The sequence below is a fragment of the Ranitomeya variabilis genome, chromosome 3 (assembly GCF_051348905.1).
Source record: "Ranitomeya variabilis isolate aRanVar5 chromosome 3, aRanVar5.hap1, whole genome shotgun sequence".
NCBI lineage: Eukaryota > Metazoa > Chordata > Amphibia > Anura > Dendrobatidae > Ranitomeya > Ranitomeya variabilis.
The window spans coordinates 377,161,555-377,188,761 of record NC_135234.1 but is presented as its reverse complement, the minus strand read 5'-3'; the positions used below and the strand labels follow the sequence as shown (position 1 = coordinate 377,188,761).

The window sequence follows — 27,207 nt, the reverse complement described above, 5'->3', positions numbered from 1 at the left end:
TTGCCTTATCATAGTACATTTCCACGATGAGTTTTTGATTATTTTTTTACTTTGCGTATTTTCAAGAAAAAAAAATGCAAGTAACCTATTTTACTTACTGGGTGCAGAAAATCTGCAACATCAAAAAGTCACCAAAAAACTCATTGTGGGAAAGTAGCCTTAGAAATCAATGGAAGTTGTGTTTTCCAAGAGTTTTTGAAGCAATTTTTGAGGGGGATTTAAGTTTTCAATTCAAAAGCTCCTGAAAAAAACGAAGTGTGAACGTAGCCTGAGCCAGCAGTGATTTCAGCAGTGAGAGGATAGCTGTGCACACAGTGGCCAGGAAGTCTCCCAGGTCTCCAGCCATCATGTACAGGAGCACAGCGGTAGCTGTGCATCAGTCTCTGATCTTTCTGAAGCCTCATTCAGTTTGTGCTGAGAACTGGACTGAACCACGTCCCGCATAGGGGGGTGCACTATTTTACAATTATTATTCTGCTTGGTTTATGGTTCCAATGTCTTGACTATTTTACTCGCTGTACATAATACATTTCTATAGACGCCAATAAAAGCGAACGAGTCGTAAAGCCTGTGTATAGGACACTGGTGTGGTAGATCGGACACGCGTCCCCCCTTCTCCTCAGCTGTGAGCTGTGCCGGCTCCCGGCTGCTCTGTGTAAGCTGTACAATCCGCTCAGCTGCTCCAGGGAGGAACACACACTCAGACACACCGGGGCTGCTCTACCGGACTCGCTCACCTGGGAAGCACGACAAGCGGCGGTTACCGGCCTCTCACACCCACCGAGCGCGGGGGCATAGCCGTTACATAGGAGGCAGCACACCCTGGGGCGCTGGAAGATTACATCTTCATCCGAGGACAGGACACAGGGATAAGGTAATGCATTGCTCCAGTCAGTGTATGTATGTCACGTTATTGTGTGCCCCTGGCAGTGCCATGGGTCGTGTCATGACGTACCAGCAGGGGTATATCTGGAAACTTCTTGTATACCTGCTAGAGCCATCCATACATAGGATCCTACGGTTACTATGAAGCCCTCCATTGGTCTGGATCGCATTGTAGAGATGGTGTGTGACTTGTGCATATATTATATAATGGGAATTATGTAATATGGCATCATTAGACATGGGCACAGCCTGGCATGGCTCCGCATCCTGGTAAAAGTCTGGAGTCTGTGCCCGGAACATGTGGAGCAGCTCCACTAATGGGCTTCTTCATCACTGCTACATGGTACCCACTCATATGGGGCATTCCCGGGGTAATTTCATGCCCAGTCTGTTAAGCAACCCCTACCAAACAGGAGAGATCCCTCTCTGGGCTCGCCCTGGTACTCCCTCTCTCTAAGGGGTCACATCTGCTGAGTTTGGTGTCCAGAGATACTCCGCACATGCCAGCTGTGCTGAACAGCTGCACCAGACCCTGGGATAATCCGAGATCAGCCAGCCGGTAATGAATTCCCATCACACACAGGGAGGAGGTGACATGCCCGTGTTCAGCGCAAATATACACCAGGGTATCCGGATCACCACTGGCCATAAAGCAAAAATAGATGACTCTATACATATGGAAGCCTTCTAGGTCATAGTATATCATTACACGATGTCCATGCGGGAATGTCATCACAGAGGTAATTACGCTTCCCGAAATAAAGTGGTTGGTCACCTTTGGGGACCCTTTTTTTCCTTATTTAAATGCATGTATTTTTGGCTAAAATTCATTTATGTATTTGGGTTTCATTAAAGCTCTTGTACCCTTTGCCTTCTACAGCCTCTGTGTGCCGCTGCCTATCGCTGGCTGCAGAATGAGTTATCTGAGAGTCCATAAGCGAACTCATTATGCCGGCCCCATGTTGTTGTTTTTTAGCTCATCTCAGTTGAATTGTGACCACAGGGGTTGAATGTGCAAAGAAACAAGACTTGTGAAAGCAAAACAATGCAACATTTTTAATGAAACTAAATTGCAAAAATAATTTTTAGACCCAAATACATGCATTTCAGTAAAAAAAAAAAAAAAATTATCCCCAGAGGTGAATAACCCATATATACTCTAATGTAGCAATGCGCCAACGAACACTGTAATTCCCAGTTACCACCTGCTCCACTCATAACTGGGGCAAATTAATGAAGCAGCCCATATGTAGACGTTTCCATTTTCCACATCCCTGTTTGTGCCACCAGCATTCTCATGTTGTCACATCTGGACAGGCATGGTCAACAAATAACCAAATATAGAATTAACATGACAATAACTTACAATTACCTATTGCTTCAGTGCCCCTATAAAATATCTAGCCCTAGGCATGAGCCAATGTGCCAAACAAGACTGGATGGCTGAGATTGCGTTTGCCTCCCCCTGCTGTAATGACCAGACTTCTGGCATGTAATTGATTTCTACTCCATTTCCAGAGTAAACAAGGTTTCCATAGGAGTACATTTTATTTTTGTAGGAATTAGAAAATAATTTCACAGATCATATCTGGACAAAGTCTAGTTTCACTTAGTTTCCAATGTTACAGACATTCACCACGGGCTCCTAACACTGAGATCTTCTTCCTGCATGGATGTATCTGAAACTACAAAAATAAGCGATTATAATCACTGCTGCCATTTTTCATTAATACTGACAAGGTGGGAAATTGTGATGCATTTTACGCTAGAAATCCAGCTCTAAAATAATCACAAATTTTGTTTGCACATGTAGTTGCATGCAAATGGCTGCAGATTCCTTATACAAAGAAAAAAACACACAAAAATTGAGCTTGGTTTGAGCTGGTATACATGCAGCACATAAACGCATGTTCAGATTGGCCATAAAACATACAAAACCTACAAGAAACAAAATGAGCAAAAATCCTGCTGTAACTAAGTAAAAAGCAAAAGTGCATCTAAATAACACAGAGTTCTTAGTAATAGTGTTTTTGATCAAAAATAACACAAAAGTCATCCCACCACGACAAGGTAACTCTGATCGGGACGGTCCTACACTGTCTAATATTAAAAACCTTACTATCTGTCAGAGTTGACCTCAGTGTGTGAATAAAGGCAGACAGATTATTCACACACTGAGGTCAACTTTGACAGATGGTAAGGTTTTTAATATTAGACAGTGTAGGACCGTCCCTATCAGAGTTACCTTGTCGTGGTGGGATGGCTTTTATGCTATTTTTGATCAAAAACAGTATTACTAAGAACTCTGTGTTATTTAAATGCACTTTTGCTTTTTACTTGTTTAGTTACAGCAGGGTTTTTGCTCATTTTGTTTCTTGTAGGTTTTGTAGATTCCCTTATACAGTAGCTCTAAGCTTTGTACATACCCTTACCAACATTTTTTTCTCTTTCAGTAATTGCACGAGAACCTGTGAGAAAATAATCAAGGGATGCTCCATTAGTGCCATATAAGAACATACAGATTCGTTCATAGTTTACAGTGCCGAAAAGATGCACTCTATCTTCTCTCTGGGTCCGTAAGAAAGATCTGTAGAGACTTTTCAGGGAACTCATCAAGACTAGCGTTTAGTATGCCAGTTTTGATTCGGAGTTTGCTGGAGTAAGATGTTCCAAGTTAATTACAGAGGTTCTCCACTACTTTTACATTGATGGCCTATCCTATAGGTCAAATGGGTTCCTGCAGAACTGGGCCGACTTCTCAGTTGGCTACAAGCTCTACGCTAGGGACGGGCTGCACCTCAATGGGGAAGGTGCAGCTGTGCTGGGCGAGAAAATGGCTAGAAGGTTGGAGGAGTGTTTAAACTAGGGATTGGGGGGGAGGGTATTCATTTTATAGGAGGGGAAGATAGTGCAGATAGAGACCTGGGCACAAATAAGGAAGTTGGGGGTGGCGGTGGCATGGGGGGTGGGGTTAGAACAGCTAATAATTTAAGAAAGAATAGAGGTACAGAGAGGAACATCAAGTGCATGTATACTAATGCCAGAAGCCTCGCCAACAAAATGGACGAATTAGAACTAATGTTGTTGGAACATAATTATGACATGGTGGGAATATCTGAAACATGGCTGGATGAGAGCCATGACTGGACTGTTAACTTGCAGGGCTATAGCCTTTTCAGAAATGACCGTACAGATAAGCGAGGGGGAGGGGTGTGTCTGTATGTAAAATCCACCTTAAAACCCATCCTGCGTGATAATATAGGTGAATCTAATGAAAATGTAGAGTCCCTGTGGGTGGAGATAAGGGGAGGGGGAAAAATAATAAATTACTGATAGGGGTTTGTTATAAATCTCCAAAAATAATGGAAGCAATGGAGAATATCCTCGTAAAGCAAATAGATGAAGCTGCGACTCAAGGAGAAGTCATTATTATGGGGGACTTCAACTACCCTGAAATAGATTGGGGAACAGAAACCTGCAGTTCCAGTAAAGGTAATCGGTTTTTGACAACTATGAGAGACAATTACCTTTCACAACTGGTTCAGGACCCAACAAGGAGGGGGGCACTGCTAGACCTAATATTAACCAACAGGCCAGACCGCATATCAAATATAAGGGTTGGGGGTCACTTGGGGAATAGTGATCACAAAATAATACGTTTTCAGGTCTCCTTTAATAAGATGTGTAGTAGAGGGGTGACAAGGACACTAAACTTCAGGAGGGCAAATTTCCAACGGATGAGAGAGGATCTTGGTGCAATTAACTGGGACTATATCCTGAGACATAAAAGTACACAAAGAAAATGGGAGACGTTTATTAGCATCCTGGATAGGACCCGTGCACAGTATATACCGTATGGGAATAAACATACTAGAAATAGGAGGAAACCAATATGGCTAAATAGAGCTGTAAGGGGCGCAATAAGTGACAAAAAGAAAGCATTTAGAGAATTAAAGGAAGTAGGTAGTGATGAGGCATTAAATAAATATAGAAAATTAAATAAATTCTGTAAAAAGCAAATCAAGGTAGCAAAGATTGAGACAGAGAGACTCATTGCCAGAGAGAGCAAAAATAACCCCAAAATATTCTTTAACTACGTAAATAGTAAGAAACTAAAAAATGATAGTGTTGGCCCCCTGAAAAATAGTCTGGGGGAAATGGTGGATGAGGATGAGGAAAAAGCCAATATGCTAAATGACTTTTTTTCATCAGTTTTTACAAAAGAAAATCCCATGGCAGCCAATATGACTAATGATAAAAATTCCCAATTAAATGTTACCTGCTTAACCCAGCAGGAAGTACGGCGTCATCTAAAAATCACTAAAATTGACAAATCTCCGGGCCCGGATGGGATACACCCCCGAGTACTGCAGGAACTAAGTACAGTCATTGATAGACCGTTATTTTTAATCTTTAAAGAGTCCATAATAACAGGGTCTGTACCACAGGACTGGCGTATAGCAAATGTGGTGCCAATATTCAAAAAGGGGACAAAAAATTGAACTCGGAAATTATAGGCCAGTAAGCTTAACCTCTACTGTGGGTAAAATCCTGGAGGGCATTCTAAGGGATGCTATACTGGAGTATCTGAAGAGGAATAACCTCATGACCCAGTATCAGCACGGGTTTACTAGGGACCGTTCATGTCAGACTAATTTGATCAGCTTCTATGAAGAGGTAAGTTCTGGACTGGACCAAGGGAGCCCAGTGGATGTAGTGTATATGGACTTTTCAAAAGCTTTTGATACGGTGCCACACAAAAGGTTGATACATAAAATGAGAATAATGGGGATAGGGGAAAATATGTGCAAGTGGGTTGAGAGCTGGCTCAGGGATAGGAAACAAAGGGTGGTTATTAATGGAGCACACTCGGACTGGGTCGCGGTTAGCAGTGGGGTACCACAGGGGTCAGTATTGGGCCCTCTTCTTTTTAACATATTTATTAATGACCTTGTAGGGGGCATTCAGAGTAGAATTTCAATATTTGCAGATGACACTAAACTCTGCAGGGTAATCAAGACAGAGGAGGACAATTTTGTATTACAGGATGATTTATGTAAACTAGAAGCTTGGGCTGATAAATGGCAAATGAGCTTTAATGGGGATAAATGTAAGGTCATGCACTTGGGTAGAAGTAATAAGATGTATAACTATGTGCTTAATTCTAAAATTCTGGGTAAAACTGTCAATGAAAAGGACCTGGGTGTATGGGTGGATGACAAACTCATATTCAGTGGCCAGTGTCAGGCAGCTGCTACAAAGGCAAATAAAATAATGGGATGTATTAAGAGGCATAGATGCTCATGAGGAGAACATAATTTTACCTCTATACAAGTCACTAGTGCGACCACACTTAGAATACTGTGCACAGTTCTGGTCTCCGGTGTATAAGAAAGACATAGCTGAACTAGAGCGGGTGCAGAGAAGAGCGACCAAGGTTATTAGAGGACTGGGAGGTCTGCAATACCAAGATAGGTTATTACACTTGGGGCTATTTAGTTTGGAAAAACGAAGGCTAAGGGGTGATCTTATGTTAATGTATAAATATATGAGGGGACAGTACAAAGACCTTTCTGATGATCTTTTTAATCATAGACCTGAGACGAGGACAAGGGGGCATCCTCTACGTCTGGAGGAAAAAAGGTTTAAGCATAATAACAGACGCGGGTTCTTTACTGTAAGAGCAGTGAGACTATGGAACTCTCTGCCGTATGATGTTGTAATGAGTGATTCATTACTTAAATTTAAGAGGGGACTGGATGCCTTTCTTGAAAAGTATAATGTTACAGGGTATATACACTAGCTTCCTTGATAGGGCGTTGATCCAGGGAACTAGTCTGATTGCCGTATGTGGGGTCGGGAAGGAATTTTTTTCCCCATGGTGGAGCTTACTCTTACCACATGGGTTTTTTTTGCCTTCCCCTGGATCAACATGTTAGGGCATGCTAGGCTATGGGTTGAACTAGATGGACTTAAAGTCTTCCTTCAACCTTAATAACTATGTAATTATGTAATATCTGATTGGTTGGGATCCGACACCCGGCTTCTCCACCGATCAGCTGTTATCGGTGTCGGTGGCCACTGGCTGGAAGTACTCACTTGTGGAGCTGGCCATTTTCTGATAGTGGCTGAGGCAGGGTACTATAAATCCGCCTGCTATTCAAATCAATAGGAGGTGGAGCTGTAGTGCCCTGCAGCGGACAGACGAGCTCCAGAAGTGAGCACTTCCATCCGGTGGACACCGATCAGACAATGATGACTTATCCTAAGGATAGGTCATCAATGCTAAAGTAGTAGAAAACCTTTTTAAGTTCTTTATTAATTTGGTTCATCATTCAAGTGCTGTACATCAGAAAATGCTTCAGTCGTGAACTGGAGTATATTTCTGCTATAATATACGCCATTTTTGTGGCGTAAATGATAGTGGATCTATTGGGCTGTGATAGGCCATACCTTCCACTTATGCTACAATCACTTTTCAAAAAGATGGCGGATATGTCATAAAAACACCATAAATTGACAAAAAAAATATTGCTTATGTGGCTGTTGTTCAAAAAATTGTTCGTTTTAAATGCTATTTTTTTGTGTAAAATTCTTAATGGGATATTCGCAAGTTTAAAAGTTATCCCCTATCCATAGAATAGGGGATAACTATCTGATAACTGGGGTGAGACCGCCATGGCCTCTACTTTTGGGCTCTGAAGAGCCCCGGATGAATGGATCGGATGTCGATCATGTTCACTATCGCTCCGTTCATTCTTAATAGGAGTGCCGGAGATTGCTGAGCGCAGAATGACCTAGAGTAAATGGAGAGGAAGTGCGTATGATCGACCTCCGCTCCACTCAGCTGGTGCTCTTCAAAGGATCGGTGGGGGCCATTGCAATCAGACCCCCAATCGGAAAGTTATCACATTCTTTGGATAGGAGATAGCTCTCAAATTTGAGAAGACCCTTTTAATGAATCGGTAACCCTACAATGTGCATGAACTCCTGATTTACTAGTTACATGTGTAGGCCAGCCCTAGAGACAATTATTCACCCAGCAGGGGCAGTCAGTGCCATACAGGTCTGGTCTGTAGTCATTTGCCCACTGCTGTCCTATGTGAAATGACATATGTCCGCTTCCACGTCAGAGCCTCCCACTGTTCATGGTAATTGCTGGTTGCAGGATCTTTGCTTTCTTTAATAAATTGTGTAGAGAATTTCCTCTGTAATCTGTTGGCCTGGATTAGATAGGCCAGCATCCACTGTGTTGTCTCCTGATTTCAGGGCTGTCATGCGGCAGAATACTATTTCTTCCATCATGGGCAGATGGGAAAGAACCTAATTTCATACTGAATACAGGGGGGTTTAAGTGTGAAGACTATGCTCATAGCAACCAGATTCATCCAGGGTAGGAAAAGAGAACTGTAATCCAGTGAGCTATCAGGAAGACGGCTCCACATTCCTGTAATTCTGCTCTTCGCAAATGATTTCTGTAGTGCTTCATTTGGTAAATGGGTCATAGACTTTACGATATTTTTTTCCAATGTAAATGTAGCATAAGACACCTCACCAATTCTTTGGGTCCCGAAATGTGATGGATAAATCTATTGAAGAAATATGTCTATTACCAGAGCATTCATGCGCAGAAATTCTGTTCCAAATATGATTTTCATGAGCCACAAAGTGGTTGTGGCTTATTCTAACACAGGTGGTATATATGGATAGGTCCTTATTTTTATAATGTATAGAATGACCTAAAATCTGTCCTTTTTTACATTTTTTTTTTTTTTTTTTTAGATGTAAGTTGTTAAAAATTGCACTTTGTTATGATAATCAACAATAGAAGACAGCATTTAGGACAGGCGCTCTGTTTACTGCAAATAGTAGTCCTAGTTCATAATCCTAATTTAAAAGGGATTCCCTTTACTTTGTATTGATGACCTATCTTTAGGGGATCTGACTCCCACCAACCAGCCCTAGCATCTGCTGGATGTAAACAGTGTATGTAGCAGAACACCACAGCTCCACGCACTGTTTAGTGGTCACTCCCAGGTACTGCGTATCAGCTCCAGGAGTGGCCATGCAGTGTGTGGGGTTGTGGTGCTCTGCTCCAGATCCTGCTGGAGCTAATAAGAACTGATTGGTGGGGGTGCCAGGTGTCAGACCCCTTAGAATCTTATAATTGTGACCTTTTCTAAGCCAAGGATAGGTCACAACCATTATAGGTGATAATGGTAGTGGAAATCCTCTATAAATGTGAATTGTAGGTGTCCTCCACTCAGTATTATAATTAGAATTATGTAGATCCATAATTAAGAAAAATATGCAGAGTTAGCAGCTCTTTATTCTTGATAAAGATGAAAACCTGAATTTATTCACGTAATTTTCAATTTTTTTGCCCCATTTGTGTCTGACATGCAGGTTGACAAAGCACCATGTTCAGACTATAAAGGGAATCTGTCAGCAGGTGTTTGCTATGTAATCTGACAGTAGCATGAGGTAAGCACAGAGATCCTGAGATGTATCACTTAATCTACTAGGTTCAGCAGTTGTGATAGAATCACAGTTTTCTCTGCTGCAAATCTATCAGAGCTCAGAATGCTGAGCCCTGTGTAACCCTGCCCACACCACTGATTGTCAGTTTTCTGTGTACAATGTGTATTAACAGAAAGCTGCTAATGAGTGGTGGGGGTGACGTTGGATCAGGACTAGGAGGCATATGACATACAGTCTTGTAGTGGTAATCTCCTGCTGACAAAACATCAACACACAGTCTAGTAAATGACATGTCGCTGGAATCAGTGCCTCAGCACCTACATTATGCTGCTCTCAGATTACAATACATTAGATGCATGCTGCCCATACCATGGGCCTAATCAGAGCCTGGCTATGCAATTGCAACCAGGTGTGCTTTATTCTGAAATGATGCAACGTTTCAGAGAAAACATCATTTAAAAAGCCGGCCTTGGACTATAGGGAAACTTGACTAGTCTGATGAGGTCCCCTGCACACCAGTGGAGTCAGGTCTCTCTCTCTGTAAGGCTACTTTCACACTTCCGTCGGTACAGGCCTGTCGCAATGCGTCGGGCCGACGGACGCTGTGAAAGTAGCCTTACAGTTTTACAAAGCATCCGCTGCCCATTCTGCAGTCCGGGGAGGAGGGGGTGGAGTTTCGGCCTCGCATGCGCTGTCGAAAATGGCGGACGCAACGCACAAAAAAAGTTACATGGAACTTTTTTTGTGCCGACGGATGCGACGTGTGGCAATCTGTCGCAATGTGTCGCTAATGCAAGTCTATGGAGAAAAAACGCATCCTGCGGGCAACTTTGCAGGATGCGTTTTTTCTCCAAAACGACACATTGCGACGTACGCCATAAGACAGAAGTGTGAAAGTAGCCTAATCCCTGGCTGGCTTTTCAAATTATGCTTTTTCTAAAAAAAAAAACAAAAAAAAAACCTGCAGTGTTTTAGAGTAAATACATACCAGATTCTCCACTCAAGTTACCCAACCGTTCTCTCGCATGTGTGTACATAGAGATAGACATCATACAAGAGATATAATCAAGACAGATGTGTATCCACCAATCACTATAAACCTAAACATATGATACACACTTTATTTCTTAAAGAAAATATATATTTTATTATTTAATAAAATCATCACATAATATTCTTAAACATGATACGGAAAAGGCCACCACGTGGCAATAAAACTGCTGGAATCAACACGAGGGTATGGATAAATAGATACACATAATGGATTACATAGAATACTGTAAATCAAAAATAGCAAGAACGATTGAAACAGTGACAATTAAATATTAATATAAAAACATTTGAGAAATACAAATATCACTGTCCAATACTAATAAATTATTTTATGATCACTTGTAGCGCAAGCAAGTTATTATACTAAATAGTTATTACAATGATTAAGGATATAAAAATTCCCTCAAAAATACGATTATTCCCAGTGCATAATAAACAGTGATATATTGTAAATAAATTAATAATAGATAGCAGTGATAGTGATCAAAGGATCAAATATTGGGAGCAAAAGTAATTAATTATAATATTAACCAGTATAAAAAGAGGTAGAGAAAAGCAAACCATTTAAATATAAAGGGTGCCAGTGTGCAGCATACAATCCTTGCGCAAACAAAGTGCCATAGATATGATCACTTGCCAAGAGAACACATACCCAAGTGTTGAACCAGCGCAGCCCGACGTGCGTTTCGCCTTGGCTTTGACGAGGGAGACAATTCCAGCAATTTTATTGCTACGTGGTGGCCTTTTCCGTATCATGTTTAAGAATATTATGTGATGATTTTATTAAATAATAAAATATATATTTTCTTTAAGAAATGAAGTGTGTATCATATGTTTAGGTTTATAGAGATAGACATGTCAATCCATAGGGGAGGGGAGAAGTCGGCTGGATACTGCTGCAGACTAGTCTCTTCTCTCTCCCAAAGTCTTTGGCTGGCTTTTCAAACCATGTTTTCTCTTTATTGAAGCAGAGTTTAAGAAAAAGGCATACCTAGCAGCCAGGCTTTTATTTATGCTGCCCGTAGTTTGGGCAGCATGAATCTATTGATAGATTCCCTTTACTAACTTGCATCTGTCCTGGTCTTCGCCCTATCCTGTGAGCGTCACACAAACTCTAAGACCAGTTATGGTCTGAAATGGTTAGCTTCTCTGTGTGTTTTGAGCAATAGAAGACAAGCAGCACATAGGCACCATGAATGGGTGTACATGGTCTGCATACTTGTATACTTTTATCCTAATTAAAGGGAATCTGTCACCCCATTTTTCACCTATAAGCTGCTGCCACCGCCATTAGGGGCTTATCTACAGCATTCTGTAATGCTGTAGATAAGCCCCTGATGTAACCGTAAAGATAAGAAAAACAAGTTATACTCACCCAGGGGTGGTCCGGTCCGTTGTCCCCCAAAGCAAGATTCACAAGTATGCAGTCACTTAGTGTTTTATGACAAACCTAGACAACCCATTTAAATAGGTATCAAAAACGCCATTCACCAGATACCAATGATGCCATATGCACACTGAACGATCTGTATGGATAATATGGATAGGCTATTACTATTCTCGGCAGCTGAAGTCCAGTTTACTCTGGACAATGTGCTGCCGAGAACAATGATCCTATTATGTAGAGAAACAGATCATTTCACCCGGCAAATGACTGTTTTGCTCATCTGTGGGGTGACCGGCAGCCTGTTTAGGCTGCATGAGTATTGTGAAATGAATGTTCTTAGGAAGTCTTGTTCATGATAATCATGCAGTGTAAATAGGCCGCTAGGCTTTGATGCCCATGTGTCAACATTAAATGGGACCTGTCACCAGAAAGACCGCTGTTAACCTGCAGATATGGGTTTAATCTGCAGGTTAGTAACATTATTAACGTGGCCGGTGCCTGAACTTTATTCCCCTGGCAACGTCCAGGCTTCAGTTATAGGGATGGCGCCGGTGTGCCAACCGGCCCTGGCTAACACTGATTCTGCATTGGGAAACACTAGCTGCCGGGAACATCGGTAACGCTTCGCGAGACGCCGGAAGGTTAGAATATTGCGATTTTTAAAAAATTTTTTTTTTTTTAAATTTATTTATTTATTTTTTACATTATATCATGTTACTATTGATGCTGCGTAGGCAGCATCAATAGTAAAAAGAGAGAGCGAGAGAGAATTTCCCTGACTGGAAATTCTTCCACGCATGCTCAGTTTCAAAAAGAAGGAACCCGTCGCTGGATGGATTCCTGCTTTTGACGGTCAGCGACGGATCCTGAGCCCATAGGCTTCCATTATAGCCAACGACGGGCAGCGCAGGACCCGTCACTGAGTGATTTTCCGACGTGCAGAAAAAACGTTCCTCTGAACGTTTTCTCCGCCCGACGGACAGCGATTTTCCGACGGATCCAGTGCACGACGGATGAAACGGATGGCCATCCATCACAATCCGTCGCTAATACAAGTCTATGGGAAAAAAACAGAATCCAGCAGAAAAATTTGCTGGATCCTGTTTTTTCAAAAATCAATGGATTTCGACGGGAGCTAAAAGACGAAAGTGTGAAAAAGGTCTAAGTGAGGGCAGGTTAATAGCATTTTAGCTGGTGAAAGGTTCACTTTAAGGCTGCTTTCACACTAGCGTCGGTACGGGGCCGTCGCATACTGTGAAGAAAATGCCCGACGTTGGCAGCGGAAGCAGTCTTAAGGCTACTTTCACACTAGCGTCGTGCACTGCACGTCGCTATGCGTCGTTTTGCAGGAAAAACGCATCCTGCAAAAGTGCTTGCAGGATGCGTTTTTTCTCCATTGACTTTTATTAGCGACGCATTGCCACACGTCGCAATCGTCGTGCGACGGTTGCATCGTGTTGCGTCGGACCGTCGCCACCAAAAAACGTTGCTTGTAACGTTTTTTGGTGCGTCGTCTGCAGCATTTCCGACCGCGCATGCGCGGCCGGAACTCCGCCCCCCGCCTCCCCGCACCTCACAATGGGGCAGCGGATGCGTTGGAAAACTGCATCCGTGGCCCCGTTGTGCGCGTCATTCACAGCTAGCGTTGGTGCGCCGCAACCTCGCATAGCGACGTGCAGTGCACGACGCTAGTGTGAAAGTAGCCTAAAGACGCTTCCGCTGCTTCATTGTAAGGTACGGGGAGGAGGGGGCGGAGTTTTGGCCTCGCATGCGCGGTCGAAAATGGCGGTCCCGACGCACAAAAAAAGTTACATGTAACTTTTTTTGTGGCGGCGGCGCGCCAAAACACGACGCAATCGTTGCACGACGGTTGCGACGTGTGGCACTGCGTCGCAATGCGTCGGTAATGTTAGTCTATGGGGAAAAACGCATTCTGCAGAAAACTTTGCAGGATGCGTTTTTTCTCCACAACGACGCATTGCGACGTGCAGTGCACGACGCTAGTGTGAAAGTAGCCTAACCAATTTTTTATTTTGTACCTATTTTGTTTTAGCTCTGAATACAATCAAGATTGTGTTTTTTTACACTAAAAATACATTAAAAACAAAGTACAATATAGGTAATCCATGTAAATATGTTTTCTATTTTGGAGTCATGCGGCAGATTGGCTTGAACTTTCTCCAGAGAGTTCTCTTTTACAATGCAAAGGATGAATGCTGCAAATCTGTTTTCTACGGCCACATTCACACATCAGTATTTGGTCAGTATTTTACATCAGTATGTGTAAGCCAAAACCAGGAGTGGAACAGTCAGAGGAAAAGCATAATAGAAACACGTCACCACTTCTGCATTTATCACCCACTCCTGGTTTGTTTTGTTACAAATATTGATGTGAACTACTCACCACACTACTACTCTATGAACATGGCGTAACACATGCAGAGTTTTTTCAGTGTCATCTGAAATGAAGACTGCATACACGAGTTTATAAACAGCCCTTTCCTTCAAAAAAGGAATATGGCTTATAGGCCTGCAGTTCCAAAATGAATGTTGTATTCAGATTAATTTTTACATTTAGCTTTAGTTTACCGGAGATAAAGCACCAAGTTATTAATCACATGCTGGGAACACTGAACATTTTTTCACTTCATAAATCTGGCACAATTTTTAATGCCGAAAATGAGTATTATGGCTTCTAGAGGTTTCCGATCAGCTTTTACTTGTAAGATGACAGTCAGATCTCTATGGACTATGCACAGATTTACTGTGAGATTGCATGTGCCGTTACTTAATTACGACTTTGAGTCTTTAATTTGTCTCGGCAGAGTGAGGTACAGATGTCCCTCCTTACAGAAGACTAATAAGTTATTCTTTTCCCTTCTGTGGGTTAATGATGATTGTTAAAAATGGAACTAAAGTATCTGCAATGCTTTAAAGGCAAGTCCCTTAGCAGGTCACAAGGAGGAGAGACTGATATAACCTTGTTGGTCCATGGCCAAGAACCCATAAGACATCTGTGATTTCTACCTGTGTCCTCCGTGCAAATGAGCTACTTACCTTGGGACCTGTCTATTTGTGCTGCAAACCTTCCCAGCCTCTAGAGACAGCTGAGCCGCCTTCTTGGCAACCAGGGGTGGTTTTGTGGAATTGTATAGCTCCTGCACAACATAAGACAATATGACTGGTAGTCGGCTTAATGAAGTGTGGCTAGTGTATAATATAAATTGTCTGTATAGTGCAAGAACACGTTGGAGCCATAATGGCTTATATATACGCATCTTTATAGTTTGTAATTTGTTTTACTAATATAATGTTTGTCTTTGCGTTTTGACCAGGCGATGGGGAAGCAGAACAGCAAGCTTCGTCCAGAGATGCTGCAGGACCTGCGGGAGAATACAGAATTCTCCGATCACGAGCTGCAAGAGTGGTATAAAGGCTTCTTGAAGGACTGTCCATCTGGCATTCTCAATGTGGAAGAGTTCAAGAAGATCTACGCTAATTTCTTCCCATATGGAGATGCCTCTAAGTTTGCTGAGCACGTTTTCCGCACATTTGACACAAATGGTGACGGGACTATAGATTTCAGGGAGTTCATCATTGCGCTGAGTGTGACCTCAAGGGGGAAGCTGGAGCAGAAACTTAAATGGGCATTCAGTATGTATGACCTAGATGGCAATGGCTACATCAGCCGGGAGGAGATGTTGGAGATAGTACAGGTAAATGGAGAATTAAAATGCATTTTCTAGATAGAAAATAGTTAAAAAGCGGTACTATGGTATCATTCATATATGCAGTGTTAGTTACAGACAGGAATGCACAAGATTGGCTCTGCTTTGAGTATATACCAGCTGCGGAACATGATGGCTCTATACAGGATGATTTATGTAAACTAGAAGCTTGGGCTGATAAATGGCAAATGAGCTTTAATGGGGATAAATGTAAGGTCATGCACTTGGGTAGAAGAAATAAGATTATATCAATTGTCCATAGAATAATATGCATACCTCACAGCATCATATCAAAACAACTTCCCCATATAAACAATAAATGAGGAAAAACGAGGCTTAAGCAGACCCCATCATATGTATAAAATATATACTTTTATTTAACAGTAATTAAAACAATATATACAACAGGAAAAAGACCTCTTCAATTAAAATAGCTGGGAACATCACCTCAGCAGGAGAAAAACAATAGATGGCAATAACATATGTAATATAAGGGCTAATGGTGCCAATATGCACCTCAACTGCACTAATATAGTATAATGTTCAAATATAGGGAGTTGTTATTATAAGCGGACTACTATGGAAACGAGATTCCTATAAAGTCCGCGGCTCTATACATCCATATACACACTCCCAATGTTATTACACAACCCGATCAAAGTGCATGGTGCTATAAAGAATGGACTATGCCCATAAACCGTGCCAAAAAACGTTAAACTTACATCAGTGTAAACTCCAAGCTGGACCGTTCCACAGCGACCCCTGTTGTATATATTGTTTTAATTACTGTTAAATAAAAGTATATATTTTATACATATGATGGGGTCTGCTTAAGCCTCGTTTTTCCTCATTTATTGTTTATATGGGGAAGTTGTTTTGATAAGAAGTAATAAGATGTATAACTATGTGCTTAATTCTAAAACTCTGGGCAAAACCGTCAATGAAAAGGACCTGGGTGTATGGGTGGATGACAAACTCATATTCAGTGGCCAGTGTCAGGCAGCTGCTACAAAGGCAAATAAAATAATGGGATGCATTAAAAGAGGCATAGATGCTCATGAGGAGAACATAATTTTACCTCTATACAAGTCACTAGTGGGACCACACTTAGAATACTGTGCACAGTTCTGGTCTCCGGTGTATAAGAAAGACGTAGCTGAACTAGAGCGGGTGCAGAGAAGAGCGACCAAGGTTATTAGAGGACTGGGGGGTCTGCAATACCAAGATAGGTTATTACACTTGGGGCTATTTAGTTTGGAAAAACGAAGACTAAGGCTTCTTTCACACTTCAGTTGTTTGGCGTCAGTCTGCTCCGACATAGCGACGGATCGATGGATCCGTCACAATTGTTGAGAAAACGGTTCTAACGGATCCGTTTTTTTGACGGATCCGTTACTTGGGAGTTGTCTGGGAAAAGTATCTACTTTTTGGAGCATGCGCAATTGAAAAAGCGGATTGGGGCGACGGATCCGCCGAAATGACGGTTGTGACGGATCCGTCACCCATAGGCAGCCATTCTATGGAATGGCGGACGCGACGGATCCGTCACGAACTGCCATTTCGGCGTAGACAAAAAACATCATAATGTCCGTCTATGTCTAGATGACGTCCGCCAAATTTCGACGGATCCGTCACATGGCGGATGGAACGGATGACCATCCGTCACAATCCGTCGCTAATGCAAGTCTATGGGAAAATAGCGGATCCGCCAAAAAAAAATGGTGGATCCGCTATTTGATGAAAATGGCGGATTCAAACTGACGCCAAACAACTGAAGTGTGAAAGAGGCCTAAGGGGTGTTCTTATTTTAATGTATAAATATGAGGGGACAGTACAAAGGCCTTTCTGATGATCTTTTTAATCACAGACCTGAGACAGGGACAAGGGGGCATCCTCTACGTCTGGAGAAAAGAAGGTTTAAGCACAATAACAGACGCGGATTCATTACTGTAAGGGTACTGTCACACTCTGCAACTTTCCAACGATCACTACCAGCGATACGACCTGGCCGTGATCGTTGGAAAGTCGTTGTGTGGTCGCTGGGGAGCTGTCACACAGACCGCTCTCCAGCGAGGGCCCCGGGTAACCAGGGTAAACATGGGGTTACTAAGCGCAGGGCCGCGCTTAGTAACCCGATGTTTACCCTGGTTACCATCGTAAAAGTAAAAAAAAACAAAACGTACATACTCACATTCCGGTGTCTGTCAGGGTCCCTCGCAGTCTGCTTCCCGCTCTGACTGAGTGCCGCCGTAAAGTGAAAGCAGATCACAGCGGTGACGTCACCGCTTTGATCTGCTCTTACTTTCCGGCCGGGAATCAGTCAGAGCGGGAAGCAGACGGCAAGGGACCTGACGGACACCGGAATGTGAGTATGTACGGTTTTTTTTTTTTTACTTTTACGATGGTAACCAGGGTAAACATCGGGTTACTAAGCGCGGCCCTGCGCTTAGTAACCCGATGTTTACCCTGGTTACAAGCGAACGCATCGTTGGATCGGTGTCACACACACCGATCCAACGATGACAGCGGGAGATCCAGCGACGTAATAAAGTCCCAAACGATCTGCTACGACGTACGATTCTCAGCAGGGTCCCTGATCGCTGCTGCGTGTCAGACACAGCGATATCGTATGTATATCGCTGGAACGTCACGGATCGTACCGTCGTAGCGACAAAAGTGCCACTGTGAGACAGTACCCTAAGAGCAGTGAGACTATGGAACTCTCTGCCGTATGATGTTGTAATGAGTGATTCATTACTTAAATTTAAGAGGGGACTGGATGCCTTTCTTGAAAAGTATAATGTTACAGGGTATATACACTAGATTCTTTGATAGGGCGTTGATCCAGGGAACTAGTCTGACTGCCGTATGTGGAGTCGGGAAGGAATTTTTTTCCCCAATGTGGAGCTCACTCTTTGCCACATGGGTTTTTTTTGCCTTCCTCTGGATCAACATGTTAGGGCATGTTAGGTTAGGCTATGGGTTGAACTAGATGGACTTAAAGTCTTCCTTCAACCTTAATAACTATGTAACTATGTATATACAAGCATACATAATAAATAATGCCAGATTTTTGTTAATTTTCAGAATAGTAGGGAAACTATTTTTTTATTTTTCTATTCATTTAACATTTTGTATTCATTAATTTATACAATTCTATGTAAAATTGAAGCTACTTGTGGTCCATCAGCTGTTATGTAGCGAACCTCCTGCATTCGCTAAGTATAGCGAGCAAACAGCCCACGCCTAAACTGTTAAATGCTTCAACAGGTATATCCTTTTTATTCTATCCTTTTCCATGCAATGATAATCAGAAAGGATGGAACAAGCCTTTAAATATAGATTGTGTTCTGTGATGTTCGGAAATAACCCTGCAGGAATATGGCCTGATTTTCCCTGGCTGCTGATCAGTTAATTGATTGGTTAAGATGATTGCATGCTTTATGTAGCACGCTTATCAGTGGCGTTATTGTTGCAGGAATGCATGAAAGGATTGTGCACGATATATGATGTAACATATGTACAAATATTCTCCTATACAAATATAGTGCGGCCGCTCTGCGGTCAAATCATGTCGACATGTAATTTAAAATAAGTGCAGGTAATAGCAATTCATCGTTATTTGTGGCATAGTTATGCAGCTAATCCGCCATTCACCATGTGGCCATTAACAGTGGTAGACTTGTTTTAAACCACATGGATTGAGGTCATGCTCCAGCTGCAGCTTGTGTATGTTTTTTATTTGTATGATATGTATGCATATGTGTATATATATATATATATATATATATATATATATATATATATATATATATATATATATATATATATATATATATATATATATAATATATGTGTGTGTATATATGATATAGTATAATCCCACATGTATATGTAGACCCTAGTTGCCAGTTTACAGTGTTCGCCTATTGGTCGCGGAGTGCATTCATGATTCACGGCTCATGGATTTATTGTATAAAAGCCTAAGCTTTTGGTCTAGCTTATAACATTATGCGTGATTCCTTTCTGACTTCTGTTCATAGGCAATTTATAAGATGGTTTCTTCTGTAATGAAAATGCCAGAGGATGAGTCCACACCAGAGAAACGCACAGAGAAAATATTCAGGCAGATGGACACAAATAATGATGGTACGTTGGAAGCATAGAGCAGTCCTTTATCCCAGCTACAGAGGGAATGACCTGCCATGTCTGTGACAGCGTGCTTTACATAATGCCTGGTTCACTTTGTATGTGTTCAGAAGCAAATGAGCAATGTTTTCCTATTTCCTTCGTGCCTGGGAAAGAGCATAACTTATTGATCTCCACCACACATGCCATATGCTGCCTCCAGTGTCAGGCTTGCGCCAGAGCAGCTTCTTTTGGCACAGGAACTATGGAAATAGACAGAAGCTGAGCAGCAGTAAGTACAACTCTGGCTGGCATCCAGTGTCTGCAAACATGTGCAACACTTGGGCTATTGGGTGATGCGATCTTGTTACTAGGTCACTTGACTTTTGGAAGTGATGTCAAAATGGAACACTATTTATTTGCATCCCTGGGGTTTTGCAAAAGGGGCTAGGAAGTTAGTGCATTGGCATTGATATTTGACATAATGTAATATACAGTACCTCGAAATGGCATTCATACCCTGTGAATTTTTCCACATATTTACATGTTACATCCACTAACTTAAATATATTTTATTGGGGTTTTATGTGATACATGGTAAATGGTTTTCTAATTATTTTAAAAACATAAAGCTGAAAATTGTGACGTGCATTCATATTCAGTCCCCTGTAGTCCAATATCCCTAAAAACAATCCTGAGTGACCAGTTGCATCCAGAAGTCACCTAATTAGTTCCTTGAGTCTGCCTGTGCATAATTTATTCTCAGTATAACTACAGCTGTTCTGTGAAGGCCTCAAAGGTTCGTTTGAGGACATTGGGGATCAAATAGCATCATGCAAACCAAGGAACACACCAGACAGGTCAGGCATAAAGTTGTGGAGAAGAGTAAAGAAGTGTTATAAAAAATAGCCCAAACTCTGAACATCTCACGGAGCACCGTTCAATTCATCATCCAAACATTGAAGGAGTATGGCACAAATTATGAAAGTACTAATTAGAGAAAGCTGTCAAGAGGCTCATGGTCACTCTAGAGGAACTGCAAAGATCCACAGCTTAGGTGAGAGAATCTGCTCTTACGACAACTATTAGTCTTATGCTATACAAATCTGAGCTTTATGGAAGAATGCAAAAAGAAAGCTATTTTTGAAAGTAAGCCATAAGAAGTAAAGCTATGTAGGGAACACAGCGTGTGAAAGAAGGTGCTCTGGTCAGATAAACCCAAAGTAGAACTTATTGGGCTAAATGCACAACGCTATGTGTGGCAAAAAAACTAACACTGCACATCACACTGAAAACACCATCCCCACTGTCAAACATTGTGGTGGCAGTATCATGCTATGGAGATGCTTTTCTTCAGCAGGGACAGGGGAGCTGGTCAGAGTTGATGGGGAGATGGATGGAGCTAAATAGGGCAAACCTGGAGTAAAACCTGTTAGAGACTGCAAAAGACTTGAGACTGGGGCATAGGTACAAGTTCCAACAGGACAACAAACCTAAACATACTGCCAGAGCTACAATGGAATGGTTGAGATTAAAGCATATGCATGTGTGTGAATGGCCCTTTCACAGTCCAGACCTAAATCCCATTGAGAATCTGTGACAAGACTTGAAAATTGCTGTTCAGAGACGCCTCCATCTAATCTCACTGGCTAGAGCTAATGTACAAAGAACAATGGGCACAATTTTCAGTGTCTAGATGTGCAAAGCTGGTAGAGACAATACCCCAAAAGTCTTAAGCAATAATTGCAGCAAATAGAGAAGTATTTTATTCAGGGGGGCTGAATACAAATGCATGTCATAATTTTCAGATTTACATTTTTTTTAATATTTAGACAACCATGTATCATTTCCTTTACACTACACAAATATCTGCTACTTTGTGATGATATATTACATAAAATCCCAATAAAATACAATTGTTTGCAGATGTAACGTGAAAAAATGTAGAAAATTTCACAGTATATGAATATTTTTTCAAGGCACTGTAGGTGTAATTCCAGAAAAACACTCTGATTTGGCAATTTTGTATTCTTTGTCTAGCTTCAGGTTCACCCCAATATGGTATCTGCTCATTTCTTTGCAGGTAAACTATCCTTGGAGGAGTTTATTAAAGGTGCCAAGAGTGATCCATCTATCGTACGATTACTGCAGTGTGATCCCAGCACAGCCTCACAGTTCTGAACCTCGTTGCAGTTTGGGAAACCTTCATTTCTTCCAGTGGCCGTGCCTCGCCTCTGCATAGCGGCATGTCCCAGAATCCTTTTGGGCATTAGATGGACTTGAATGCACTGCCAACCAATCAGCCCACTTCCTACCCCTTAATTTATTTATTACTCTAAATCTTGTATTATGTTTATTATATGGAGTAACCATGGGTTGCATGGAGAATTCGGGCACAAAGGTGGATGGGTGGGGAGGGCATTTTTAGGTGCGAAATGGGACCAGAGACACCTTGAAAGTTTAGATATGCTAAAAAGTAGGGTATCTGGTTTGCAGTTTTTCTGCTCTGATGGAAACAAGGTGGTCTATGTGAAATGAGCAATAGTGGGTAACGGATGCACTAAAGCAGGGAGTTACTATGCACGCTACATTTAATATATTTATTAGGGGAAGGGGGGTAAGTTATTAGTTTCCTATTTTGTCTAGATTTGCACTTTGCTATGTCTCCTTCCTCTCATTAGAGGGAGTGTGGTTTAACTAGTGTCCTTCTGTTCTGGGTAGATTATCTGTGAATAATAATTTGATCCCACTTCATTTTTATACAGAATCCACTCCATTAAAACATGCCATTGTTCACTGTAAACTCATTTGGAGACGTCCGGAAATACACAATATGGATTTCTATTGTGCATATAATGTAAGATTAGAAACCATACAAGTGAGGATGTAAAGACAATACATACAGAAACCTAAAGGTATAATTAAAGTTTAATTTATTACAGTTTTACTGAAACTGTAGGTTCTAAACATTCTAAAAGTGTATGTGATGAAGCCAAATGACTGAAGTCACTGACAATTGTTTAACCTTATATAAGCCTTGGACTTTTTCACGATATTGGGTCACTTGATGGCGCCAGCTAACATGCCATAAGCAAAAGTGAACAAAAGGCAACATTTCATGTCTGTATTTACTGAAGGTAGTTGAACAGTGAATTTACTAATTGTTACCATTATTCTCACGACAGTGTTGCAGATCTTTTAGTTCCTTTCTACTCAGCTAAAATAGCCGAGATCATTGAGGAGTTATTATGTATTGTTTCCCTTATAAGACAACCTGAACGGGGTTGTCCCTCAAACAAAAGTGCTGCTTAATCAAGAGATAATGCACAATTAAGCATTTCCACAATATGACGTTGTTATAATACATGTTGCTCTTTGATAAATTTATAATGGCGCCCAAGATGCAGCCTGTGTAAGTGTCTGTGCCTAACTATTGAGATGCTTTAGCGGCTGGTCACACATGCTGTTTATACTGATCATGCTGAAGTCAGCACAGGGAAGGAGAAGTGAATATTCCCTACTGTTCCATACTGCTTATTAATATGATGTTACTCTTTGCCTGTTCAGTTCATCTAAGTATCTATCGCAGATGTCCTATAAGATCACTGCAATAAATCACGCCAGTGCAGTACAAGCTCATGTTCCGGCCATATGTGCTGTTTTTTTTTTGGTCCAGCTACTGAGCTTGTACTGCTCCAGTGTGATTTATTGAGGTGAGCTCAAAGCTGTCCTACTATAGGACATATTATCGCTACTTAGATTAAAGCAACAGGCAGAACAGAGTAACATATATAAATAAGCAGCTAGAAGATGTCTCTGCCAGTGACATCAGTCAAGATTATTTCCGTATCCTACTTACTTTTGCTAGCTTCCGTGAGTCCAATAGAAACTGCATGCGTGACCAGCAGATAAAGAACAATATTGGGCAGAGCAGGAACACATTATAAGTTTATCACAACATAACAACATGTTATTTTCAAACACATCGAATCGTGAAAGTTTTTAATTTTCCATTATCTACTGATTAAACAGCACTTTTGTTGGGGGATGTCCATTTTGATTTTTTTTTTTTACAACACCCAGTCACAATAACAAGATAAACAGAAACAAAACTGCTTCTCACTTTGCCAATTCTGTTGCGATATTTCCAAGGTCCCCTGCAGGTCTACGTTCTGTTTCTCTTGATATACAGGAAATTACCATTGAAGGTGACCCACCTTAACCTGTGATTGACATAGGGTCATTTCTTGTGTTTTGAGAGGCACCAGGAATTGGACACCAGAGGGGGAATCGGTAAGCCTTGAAATAAGAGCTGCAGATAATTGGTGAGCTGAGTACCACTTGTTTTTGTTTCTTTTATTAATCTTACTTTTTTAAGTATAGTGAATATATAGTAATATATTGATTGACACTATATTTTGGTAGCTAGAATTTGATGACTTTGGTTTGCACCATTGGTTCAGATGATTATTTATTTTTTTATTTCTACTGAGGGTAATAAAATATGATGGCCATTATACTTCTCTGTAACCATACTTTGGATATAGCAGTTGTCCTACTGCAGAAAAACAATGTTATCCATATCTTGTACAGTATATTGGACAATACTTTAGGTCGGTTATGATTCTTCTAATGATATGCTTGCAGGAGAATTGTTTGTTCTGTTACTGTACATAATGTTCTATGGAAGATGAAGGGAAGTGGTAAAGACCACCATTAAAGCAATTTCCTTTATCACAATAATAGCCCAAGAACAGGGGGAGCACAGTTATCTATTTTATGAGAAATAGAAATAAAGTCTTGTATCCATGTACCAAATTCTGTCCTCAACTTGTTGCATGTATTTTTGTGTATGGAAGCATAAACACATTCATATATATTTACATATAGTATTGCTCCAGCATAGAATATCCTTGGAACATCCTGGGGCCTAACATAGTAGTCATTGCGCATCATTGAGGAACGTCAAATGAAAGTCCAATCCTCTTACAACATTTGCATCCAAAATATGTGTCCATACACTGCAGATCGGCAGTCATTTCTCCACAGGATCCTGCTGTAGAGTTTGACAGACCTTTCAGAAGTATGTCTTCCTATATAACTAGTAGAGTTGGTGTGTGTGTTGAACAACACAATTGTAAACCTAGTCTCTAGCCATCCTGCAGTCTTTGTAACGTTACAGCCACTCACTCTGGCTGCCAAGCATTTCCTCCTCTGCAGCGACACTTCTTTCGTTTAGGGGTATCTGGATTCTGACCTGCAAGTTATAAACGTATACATTTTAGAAGACCGTAACTACACCTCTCTAGGAATTTTATCTAGGGATGAAGTGAGCATTTTTAAACATCAGGCAATTCACATAGTTGTGTAACATTGGGCTCAGTAAATGGAAAATTATCATTGTTTTCTGCATAGCTCAGATAGGAAGGAGCGCCATATTGGAGTTTAGATTTTGTTGGAATGGTTTGAGGGTTCTAAGTCACATTGGAAGAGGCCCTGAGGGGCCATAACAGCAGAACTCCTCCATAAGTGACCCCAATTTACAAACTACACCCCACAATGAGTTCATCTGTGGTTAAGTGAGCATGTTTTAACCACGTGCCTCATAGAATTTTATACCATTGGGAGGTTCAGATAGAATAATTTTTATAAGAGATAATAGGAAAAAAATGGATCTCACAGTTTGTTGTGCAGTTTCTACTGAGTGTGCCAGAACCTTCTATGTATTCGGGAAATAATTTTCAGGTGCATTGGAAAGCTCAGAATGGAAGAAGTACCATATTGTAGTGCAGATTGTGCTGTTATTGTTTGTGGGTGCATTGACCCACTGGGAGAGCCCCTGAGGTGCTAGAACAGCAGAACCCCCCCCCCATAAGTGACCCCATTTGACAAAGTACACCTCTCAATGAATTCATCTAAGGGAGCAGTGATCATACTGACACCACGTGTGTCATAGAATTTTATTCCATTGGGCAGCAAGAAAAAATAAATTTTTTTACCACAAAAAAATAGTTTTGTAGCGCCGGCATCCTTGCGTGCCTCTGCTCCCTCCACCCAGCAGGGACGCAGACTTAATGCTATGGCTGCACGTCTGCATCTCTTGCCTTTGCTCCCGCTCCCCAGGGTCTGCGCATGTCTGGCAGTGCACGCACATGCTTGCTCCCTGTCTCTTAAAGTGACAGTTTGCACTCTCCTAAAGTGTCCCCAGCCAATAGCTGGGAGACACTTACTACTTAAGGCACCTCCGCCTGCTGTTAGGTGCCTTTATCTGATCCTAACCCTACTTTGTCTAACCTGTATCCTGCTTGCATTCCTGCCCTTTCTGCTAAACAGAAGCCACACAGTCTGTACCAGTACCTGTGGCCGCCCTGACTTCTATCCTGAAGCTGCACAGTCTGAACCCTTACCAAAGGCCGTCCTGTCTGCTATCCAGAAGCCGCACAGTCTGACCTGTACCAGTGGCCGTCCTGTCCTTCCTGGGACACACAATCCGAACCAGCATCTCTGACCCTTGAAGTCAGCTGCTACTGTTCCGGACACAAACCGACCTCACCATCAGAGGCTCCAGTGAATACCAGGTAGCTGCTTAGTTACACCCCTCCAGGGTAAGCCTGGCCATAATGCACTGGGTCCACGATCCATAGGCGTTACATGTTTTAGCGCCAGATTTTATATTTTTACACAAGGAAATTGGTAAAAATTGCACCGAAATTTGCCACACAATTTCTGCTGAACATGGAAATACTCCATATGTATCTGTACTGTATTGCTTAGCCACACGTCAAGACTCGGGAGAGAAGGAGCGCTGTTTAACTCTTCGAAAACAAATTGCCATAGAATAGTTTGCTGACTCCATATACAGAGCCCCATCAGTGTCAGAAGAGCAGAATCCCCGCCCAAGTGACCCCATTTTGGAACTTACACCCCTCTGGGAATTTATATACAGGTGTAGTGACGATTTTGACTCCCATCGGTGTTTTCCAAAAACAAACAGTTGTGGATATTGCGGAGTGAAAATTGAAAATCTACCATTGTAGTGCCCAGAAAAAAACACAAAAATTGAGCTTGGTTGTAGGGCCCAGTACATTGTAGTGTCCGTACATTATACCCAGTTCGTGCTTTTGGACACCTGTACCCTGTAAATTGAGCGGGTTTTCATTTCTACAGAAATGCTAAACATGTGGACGCTAAATGTGGTTTAAGCACACTGGGGCTTTGAAGTGAGGGGGGCATTTGAGCACAGAATTCCCTCGATTTCTTTTGGGGGTGAGGAGCCATAGAGCTTTTTCAGAACCTTTGTGCTACCAGTATCCTGGAAGCCCATGATATCAAAGTCGCACAAAACTGTGGCCATCCATGCTTTAATGCTGTATCCTAGGCCAGATGGCTTCCACAGTGACTCCATCTGCCTCACTATAAGGAATCTTCCTTCAGGGGTTCCGTCTGAATCATGTATTTCAGAGATTTACATGGAAACCCCAGTGTAGGCGCTCAGTGTAGAGCGCAGGATAAATAAGCTAAGCCTTACTGCAATCTTTGGGAGGC

At 41.7% G+C, this 27,207-nt stretch overlaps 2 protein-coding genes across 5 annotated transcripts in view; one reads left to right on the top strand and one right to left on the bottom strand.

The window, feature by feature from the left end:
• Positions 1-27,207, bottom strand: part of TMEM54 (transmembrane protein 54) — a 214,181-nt gene that overhangs the window by 86,256 nt on the left and 100,718 nt on the right. Inside the window, exons 6-8 of one of the 4 annotated variants that reach the window (XM_077295992.1) lie at positions 14,864-14,964; positions 3,312-3,353; positions 2,423-2,570 (exon numbers count right to left, since the gene is read on the bottom strand). The exons of 1 other annotated variant lie outside the window; for it this stretch is intronic. In XM_077295992.1, coding sequence (XP_077152107.1) covers positions 3,335-3,353; positions 14,864-14,964 — 120 coding nt within the window. In that variant the 3' untranslated portion in view covers positions 2,423-2,570; positions 3,312-3,334. Of the gene's footprint in view, positions 1-2,422; positions 2,571-3,311; positions 3,354-14,863; positions 14,965-23,766; positions 24,920-27,207 lie in introns of those variants that run through there. 2 more of the 4 variants (XM_077295991.1, XM_077295993.1) reach the window with 2 other exon arrangements.
• Positions 655-24,480, top strand: HPCA (hippocalcin). Its single transcript, XM_077295996.1, has 4 exons — positions 655-874; positions 15,142-15,522; positions 19,578-19,683; positions 21,746-24,480. The coding sequence occupies exons 2-4, from the start codon at positions 15,145-15,147 to the stop codon at positions 21,841-21,843; spliced, it is 582 nt and encodes a 193-aa protein (XP_077152111.1). The 5' UTR covers positions 655-874; positions 15,142-15,144; the 3' UTR covers positions 21,844-24,480.

What these genes read in the sequence shown, in the direction of transcription:
- HPCA (XM_077295996.1), top strand. Translation starts at nt 15,145, where the DNA reads ATGGGGAAGCAGAACAGCAAGCTTCGTCCAGAGATGCTGCAGGACCTG. An exon ending in AGATGTTGGAGATAGTACAG is followed by an intron (nt 15,523 to 19,577) that starts GTAAATGGAGAA and finishes TTCTGTTCATAG; the next exon opens with GCAATTTATAAGATGGTTTC. An exon ending in GATGGACACAAATAATGATG is followed by an intron (nt 19,684 to 21,745) that starts GTACGTTGGAAG and finishes ATTTCTTTGCAG; the next exon opens with GTAAACTATCCTTGGAGGAG.